The 9,115-nt window shown below is 30.7% G+C and overlaps 1 protein-coding gene across 2 annotated transcripts in view; it reads right to left on the bottom strand.

Annotated features, from left to right (window-relative positions):
- Window positions 1-3,499: 3,499 nt before the first annotated feature.
- The window catches only part of LOC106478123 (transcription factor AP-4-like), a 21,838-nt gene continuing 16,222 nt past the window's right edge, over window positions 3,500-9,115 (bottom strand). The window contains exons 3-5 of one of the 2 annotated variants that reach the window (XM_013938635.2): window positions 8,619-8,790; window positions 7,696-7,910; window positions 3,500-6,651 (exon numbers count right to left, since the gene is read on the bottom strand). In XM_013938635.2, the coding sequence (XP_013794089.1) occupies window positions 6,037-6,651; window positions 7,696-7,910; window positions 8,619-8,790 (1,002 nt within the window). In that variant the 3' untranslated portion in view covers window positions 3,500-6,036. The remainder of the gene's footprint in view (window positions 6,652-7,695; window positions 7,911-8,618; window positions 8,791-9,115) is intronic. The other variant, XM_022381647.1, reaches the window with a different exon arrangement.

The raw sequence follows: 9,115 nt of genomic DNA, 5'->3' as shown, positions 1-9,115 counted from the left end.
ATTCATAGCTAAAGGGTTTTTGTTATGTATAGTGTTTTGCATTTCATTTCATTCTTATTTTATTCTGTATTAAAGGATGTTTTTCAGGTGATACACAATTACTAATTTCTATGTATCATTGTTAAAGGATTTGCTTTGCGATAACTATTTACAGAAGCAAGAGGAAGTCACAGTACTCATTGATCAGTTCACATGTATAGGTTTATTGGTTTTAATGTTAGCTTGAGGACAAGCATGAAGTAGAGTTGGGGATGGGGATTATGGTATGCAAGCATATCATGAATTTTCTACTTATTTATTTTAAAATAGAAGTTTGTAAACTTTGTTAGTTATTATAGGTATGTCGTCAATAACTTGCTCTAAAAGAAAGCTATTTCACCAATAACAAAGTACAGTACCTGGATTTGGATATTAACATTGTAAATCAAACATTACAAGTTTCCAACGGAATATACATCAACCACTACTGTTGAAAACAAGACCTAGTGTTTGCGAGTTCCCTAAGTAAGGTATGCTATTTTTATTTTATCTTTCATTACTAGTTAGTATATCAAATATAATTCATTGATTATTTCTATTTTTCGTTTAATATTATACTTTTCTTTTAATGGTTGTTTTGTAATGTTAGCTTAGAACTAACCTAAATCTCCTCAGCTATCCGAACCTCGTGAGATATTATTCGGATTACGGCCGAAAATATCGTTAACAGCGAGGGTACTCAAGTGATGAAACAATTATAATCTTTATAAGTAGAAACGTAAGAAAAGTATAAGCAATTAGCTATACTGGTGACAGATTGATTTTTAGTTTTACTCTAACCACATAGTTTACTTTGATCAGAAGTTTATATTATTTAAGCTATACGTTTTCAATAAAACACTTTTAATTTTGGAATTATAACTTTCCCATTTACGAATAACATCCCAAAAAGCTATGTTACAACGTCTACTAATCACAGCTTATTAGGTACATTGGAGTTTGTCCAGCATTACAAGATTTCTTTCGTGAACAGATCTAATAAACTAACTCACAAACGAGGATCCCCCCTAAAGCATTTTGCCGCAAATATTCTTTCAATTTTGCGGAAAACTTGATAATTTTCTGCCTCCCAATTATGGGTTTTATAGTTTTACTAAATAACATGACCTTTTCAAAACTATCATGTAAACACGTTAATTTTTAACTAATTATTCAACCCCACATAACTTTTAAATTATTATTATAGTATAACGTTACACGATTAGTTTAGTTATATTAGTTCCCTCCAATTATTTTGTCATATTCATCATTTTCCAAATTTCGTTATCTTATTATTAGCACAAACTTTCTTGAATTTTATCACTTTATAGTATGCAGGCACATGCATAATATTTCTTACCTACTTAAAGAATTTTTCACGAATTCTAGCGTGTGCACAATTCCAGACATGTATATGGGCTTAACAATAGTGGGTTCTTCAAATAAATTGGTTAATCTCCTTTCTTTCTAAATACGTGTTGTTCTATTGAGATTATTCCACGTTAGCAAGTCACTACCATGGAATTGGCCTATACTTTTTTCATAACTAGCTGGGAAGATGATGCTTGGAGGACGTAACCTTCCTCAGGTGTTTTATAATGGAAGTTATTTTTCCGACATGGGCTAGCTCATTCATTCTTAGCAGATTTTAAGGGCAGTGTTATTTATTTTCCAGCAACAATAGTAAGTTAGTTACATCTTATTTTATTTTTATGGTTAGTTTCAGTGGTGTAACTACCATGTATGCTTAAGCATCCACATAATTTTCACAATTGTTTTTATATGGAATGTATAAACATAAAATATAAAGAAATATAAACGTAGTGTCTTCCCATTCGTTCATTCAGATTTTATTTCAATAAATCACTGGTTATAACGACAGAGCTTCACATTCATGCATTTACATACATTTAATGCTGGTTACGCCAAACTTTCATTAACAGTATTGGTTATGTTTATTAAAACTAATTTTAATTCTTATGAAGATTAATTCATATTGTTGTTAGTTTACCTGGTAGTTCTTACTTGGACATCAGCCTAAGCAAGTAATAACTTTACCACAGTGTTGTTTATTAGTTTTAATTTTTAACGTATATTATTATAATGATTATTCTGCATCGTTAGCTTCGTATATGGATTTAGTATAACCTCTGCTACCTGTACATTGCGAGATATTATTGGGTCTACAGCCGACAATACAGCGAAATTACACAACTGATGAAACAATGCCTTCAATCATCATAAGCAATATAACTTGTTCATTATAAGTAATCTACTTTAAACATATACCAACTTTTTTTACCAACGAATAGTGGGATTGACCGTCACATTATAACACCCCTGTGGCTGAAAGGGCGAGCATGTTTGGTGGAATGGGGATTCGAACCCGCGACCTTCTGATTGCGAGTCGAGTGCCCTAACCACCTGGCCATGCCGGGCCCAGGACGAATGTCTGTTGATAATTCTCTGGCATTCAACTCATCACACAGTTAATTATTTTGAACATGAAATTCGTAAGATTTTACTTCACCATATTCCTTTCATCAACGATGCACGAACTTTCTCCATCTTTTAATAAGTATTCACGTTTGACCTTCTACTTTTTTTTAAAAACGCTTTCTTCCAGTGTATCTGATAGTTACTGTAGTAATCATTGTTCATAAGAGGTATTTCATGCAGTTCAGCAGTAAATCTGAACAACCATTTAAAATAAAATAAAAAGTACCATGCAGATTCTAAGGTACTTTACTGAATAAAACGGGTGTGTGTTACCTTTAATTAATTCATTACATTGTTAACAAAAAAAACGTGGATAATATTTTATCTTGGTTACAAACATTTCAATCTCATAGAAACATTAGGATATGAACTTAAAATTGTTAATGGAACTGGTTCAACTTCTTTTAACACTTCTGTTGAAAGCAATGGCCAAAGATTTAGTTTGCTTGTTTGTTTGAAGCTAAGCACAAAGCTGCACAATGGGCTATCTGTGCTCTGTCCACCACAGGATATTGAAACATGGTTTCTAGCATTGTAAGTCCGCAGGCATACCGCTGTGTCACTGGGGGAACCAAAGATTTAGATTCTCTATTATTGCTTTGATTTATTTAACTTTGACCAATCAGGTTTTTTTAATATTCTTTAAGTCAAAAACAACAACAAAATATTTAAAAGTTGGAGAAAAATGTGGTTTCTTATGTAAATAAAACAAAATATGCTCAGTACAATATTTCAAGCAAAAAGCTTTTTTTAATAGTATACTTCAAAGACTGAGTGATAATTTAAAGAGAAAAAGCACAGCATAGTATACTCTATAAAGCAATTATGTACATAATATTAAACAAAACATCCAACTCATCCAGCAACCAGATGATTAAAGACATTTTATACAACTGTATGTTTATGAGATAAAATTTAAAAGATAAAAATGATTCATAGTTTTCAGTTCCTTAAACAATGCTGAAAGAAACAAATCTTGAACAACAATGATATATACATTTTATTTGTTGGAGATAACAGAATATGTTTAATATATTCAAATTTTATGATTTTCACAACATTGTTTTACCTTAAGGTTCATAAGGTGAAAAAATAACAAGGAAAGAGATGGAATTAGAGACGTATGTTATCCTTCATTTTAAATTTTAGTTCAGGTCGAGAAATGTTCTATACACAGGACTACATCTAAAACATTTTAACTTTAAGATAGGTTTAAATAACCTCAGAAATCTGCAGATATTCTACAAGCACTGAGAACACAAACAATTTCTCAAATAGGACACATAATAGTAAACTCTGCATAAAATTCTCATTAACACCAGTTGAAAGTATTAATAACGTGCTTATATTAACAAAGGCTAAAATAAAACTAACTTAAAATCTAATATAAAACATAGTTACGTGACTGTCGAGAAGAATTCATGAGAAAACAAAAAAGAATGTGAAAGGACTTTCAATTTCCCCATGAAAAAACAGTAAGTGCCTGGACTTTACCCCTTCTTTACTAATTGTATTTAACATCATAAAATCAAGGCACTTAAGAACCTGCAAGTTAATTAGTGATGAAAGCCAGAAAAACATTGTCTATATTTCAATAGATACTATAGATGCAAATATATAATTAAACCAAATTGCAAAAGAAATAAAAGCTTATAGTGCTCCAAGCAGTACCACCTGAGGTAAATTGATTAGCCATACCTCAGCTCATTTACAATGATGATTAATGCAAACTGGTTAAGATATTATTCATACAACTCTTTCAAGGCAGTTAGTTGAAAGAAAGAAGTATTTCTTTGTAAAGGTTTTCTAGGAAATACACAAAATGGCTAATTACTACATACTTATCTGTTTTGTTCAACTTGTAACAGTACAACAGAATAAAGTTTTAGCTTCATAAGTTGGTCAATTTATAACCAGCAGACCTAAAAGCTTTGAAAACATGCTACTAAAATGCCAGTATTCAAATCTCTATCTCAAAGCATAAGATATGAATTTTGATCAACATTTCACAGTTTAAGAAATGGAAAAAATTACTTTTTTTTCCTACAACAGCGGGAATGTTGAATGTATAAATTGAATACTTAAGTCTTTCTCAAAACTTACTTTAAAGAAAAAAACCAATACAAAATTGTACTTCTACAGCAGGAAATAAAAATGATAGCCAAAGAATCAGGTTAATAAAAATTTTGAAAAACTTCAGAAAGGGAAAAATTCTGAATTGATGGTTGAAATATTTTAATTTTTTTTTAGTCAGGCAAGAAAGTTCATCTAAGAATGTGGAAATTTATCTTAAACCAGTTGCAAAACTTTATCATTTTAGATAATCATTATTCCAATTTCCATACAAATCTGTTAATGCATTTCATAAATATTGATCAAAATTTTTTGTCTTATGTTCACTCTTACACACTCGAATCACTTGTACTTTTTGTAAAACCATTAAACTGTATATAAAAATTTTAAAGTTCCTTTCAATACAAACTAAACTCCTTTAGCCATAAACAAAGTAACAGCTTTATGTTAATTTTGAGAAACATAAGTCGTGTCTTTATAAAGTAAAGTTCACCTTTACATACAAATTATCCTCATACAGTTGTAAAATCACTTTTACTAAAAACCTTAACTTAATAGCTGTCTGCTTGGAGTGATAAATAATCTCCTAAAATGTCAGAAAAACTTTCTATAACAGCCACTTTCACCTGTATATTTCAATCGCATAAACTAAATGTCAGCATATCATGCAATAAAAATTAAATACTAATACAGGATGTAGTATTAGAATAATATGTTTATCCATCTATGATGACTATTAGACCCCTGTAAATGTTCTTAACAAAAACAATTATTTTATGCACAAAAGAAGCGTGGCTGTGTAAGAATGTTCAAATGGATAGTATCACAATTTAAGTTTCTTGAATTGAAAGACAATTTAATAAATTGTCTTTCATACATATTACATGTGAATCTTTAAAAAATTACAGGAAAAAACTGCGAATTAGATGGCTATATTTTTTCTGTTATGAAAAAAAATTAAAAGACTTGGCTTGATAGGACCAAGTAGTAAACTAAACACAGCTTTAAATATGCACACCAACTGATTAATTAATGAGTATGTTGGTATGTTAAGTGTATTCATACCTATAAGTATATGCATAAATTGAACATGTAACATCAGAAAAAAATTATAGTGCAACCATAAATTTTAATTGTTTAATTTAGGTACTCACTTTCCAGAATTTCTGAAAACGTTTTTCTTATGAAGCACTTGTATAAACTATATACACAACTTCACTAATAGATTACAATCAAGCTATATGGTAAGTGAAGACAATGCAAACTAAACACTAAATGTTATAATACAAATGATATTTATGAAACCAATGCATTTTTACCCAACAATCAGGCCACAAAATCTAAAAGAAGCTCTTGAGTGTGGGCATCTATACAGATGAAACATATTCTTACAACAACAAAGATGAAAACCATGACCCCAAAAGTGGCAAGCATTCAATACAGCAATTATGAATGATTGGTAACAATGACACCTGGCCGAGTTTGTGTACTAGATGAACACTGAAAAACTTGACTATGAAGGGCACTGCTTTTTGTTGTCTCACATAAAATTTGAAAAGGATCAGTTAAGAGTTCATTAGAAGAAACATTATCTGATACTGTCCTTTCAGACTCAGGTTTACTAAAAGGCTCAGGATCATCCCGAAACATGTGATCACCTTCTAGGTGGCGAATTGCTTCCACAATTGTCTCCAAATTTTGGCGAGAAGTGCTATTTGCTTGGTAAGTGCGAGATAAAGTAGCATATTGGGTAGGCTCTTTGGTATTGGCAGGTTTTAGATGTGAGATGCAAACTTCATTGGAAACAAGATGAATTGGCTTTGATGTGAGAACAGAAGAATCCAAAACATACAGTTGTGATGATGACACCATCTCCGTATCACTGGAATGAGACGAGAGTACAGTAGAGGACTTTCCTGACAAGTCCTCTGGAATATCAGTAAGTGGAAGAGGAACTGACCCTTCAGATGAGTCACTCTCATTCTGAGACACACCAGCAGTTGGACTGGAAAGATGCTCCTTGTTTAGAATATAGGAGTAGTGCTGCTCCACCTTTGCTTTCTACAAAATGTGATTAATACATTATTTATAAAGAACAATTTTCTTCTAAAAACCGTATATAATGACTAACATTCATACAAACCAATATAACCTTAAAACTTGTTTACACATTGTTCATTACTGATGAGGCCCGTATAATACATAATATTGAGTACTTTTAAATGTTTGCCTGTTAATACATTCAATACAAAGAAATCAAAAATTTCAGGTGAAATTCCTCATTTTCTATGTAAAATACACAAGCAGTAATTAGTAGGATTAACTCTTTAAACCCGTCATTTTTTGAGCTTTCTGTTCGAATTATTTTCATTATTGCTTAATAATTATCACCATACCTTATAAAACTTAAATTTTCTGAATTTTGTGGATAATAACAAGATTTGGATTATATTTCAACCAAAGAGACATAAATGTTATTGGATGCTGTCAGTGTCTACTTGGGTTTAGAGAGTTAATTGCAATATTGATGTTTTTTTAATTTACATTTTTATACCTCATGTTATTAGGGATCATTGTAATCAACAAAGTTAAGGATTCACAAACATTTTGATGCATGAAAAGCTTAGAACAAATACGTTTAAAAAGTAGGCATGATCAATTTGGACCCATCACTAATTCTATGGTTAATAACACAATATTTTAGGAATACAACTCAAGTATTGAGTATTTCCTTTAGATAAGAATATCTTTTTCTTTTATTTAATAGGTTTTCTAAGTAGGACACTAAGCCAGTCTTGTGAGCTCAATCAACTATCTTAATAAGTTCTAATCTAACATATGGAATTTAGATTTTACTTTTAAAATCATTTATATATTTTTTGCTTACTTCTTGCCTAAGGAATATATTAGAAATATATGGAACTTACTAATAACCAGTAAAGCCAATCTCAGCAAAACTGCATTTATTTCAATACATATTTATTACCCATAAAGATCAAATCTAAAGACAAATGTTAAACTTAAAATCTGAGATGAACATGAAGGCCATCTGAAGAACAAAAATAAAAAACAAACAAACAAGTACAACAAAAACAAAACAGTCACCTCGGGCAGATGTTGTTCAATAGTTCCTGGAACTTGATCATCATACATCTGAATATCCAAGCTATGTGTTTGTTTCTCATGTTCAATTTGCAGCTGGTGTTCCCTGTGTAATCGATCTCGCAGATCAATCATTTCTTGTTTCATTTCTTCTGTCATATTACTAGTACTACCTCTGGGGCTCATACTGCCAATTCCCTCATCTGAGGACTCTACTGCTAATATATAAACAAACACAATTGACTGATAAAATAATCTTTCAACTATTCATCATTTTTTTATGATTCTAAACCTTACGGTCAGTTCACTGCACTTAATGAAAACAAGCTTGTTATTATTTCTAATTCACACTGATTTTAATTATACCAAACTTTCTTTCACAGAATAGCTCAAACTTTAAGATACTAATAACAATGTAATAATAATAATTACTAATAAGAATGTAACACACAAATTTACATAAACAGAAATGGGAGCTACTTAACTGGTTTTTACTAGACCAATTATTGGACTATTATTACATTAACTTGCATACATTTTTACTGTTACTTGTCCACCCTGTTTATGTATCTTGGGTTGATTCATACTGATAAACTGATTAACACTGAACTTCCTGCATATGTATACTAAGCACTAAAACTCACATTCTCTATATTGAAAATTTAATAAAGAAGAACCAGGAAACTTATTTTACTGTACACATACTCATACTCTTTAAAGTATTTGCTTAAAAAAAAAGAAATAAAGAAAAGATCTTTTGGCATATATGTTATTAAATAAAGGCTTTGTTGAAAGCAAAGTAAGTCAACAAGATAGATTATCCTCATAATTAAAGCTGTTCGGCAGATGTTATTTCTATATATATGTAAACATAAGTCTCTTTGTTACATAATAATACATATATTTCATTTGAAAAACCTATGTACCTGTATCAGTCTTCTTGCGCTTTGGTAACGGAGAGTCAGAGCTACTTCCATCACTGTCAACGTTCATCTGAGAGTTGAGCATCCGCTTCAACTGACAGTTCTGGACCAGCAGACGGGCTTTTTCCTGTTCTAGCTGGTAGATGTATTCAGCTGTATTTTGTAATATGGCAGCCTAAAAGGGGAAAAATAATACAACATTTAGTTTCTGTTAAGACAGAAAACAACTTACTGAACTGTTAAAAGCAAATCATAGGGCATTTTAGGTACATAACTAAACTACAGTCATGTATCAGACATCAAGCCTGAATCTAATGTTGTGTAATCTTGACTTTAGTTTCAGGTTTCTGAAGAGCATCCTGGAAGATAAGAAACCAATATTTATGCTTTTGTGCGTGTTGATTTATTTGATTTAAATTAACAATAATAAAGTTTTAAAAAATTTTTTATGATATTTCATACTGTTATTTTTATATATATATCTGTGTGTGTGTGTGTGT

The sequence above is a fragment of the Limulus polyphemus genome, unplaced genomic scaffold (assembly GCF_000517525.1).
Source record: "Limulus polyphemus unplaced genomic scaffold, Limulus_polyphemus-2.1.2 Scaffold181, whole genome shotgun sequence".
Taxonomy (NCBI): domain Eukaryota; kingdom Metazoa; phylum Arthropoda; class Merostomata; order Xiphosura; family Limulidae; genus Limulus; species Limulus polyphemus.
Note: the sequence above shows the minus strand (reverse complement) of the source record. Positions and strands in the feature narration are given on the sequence as shown.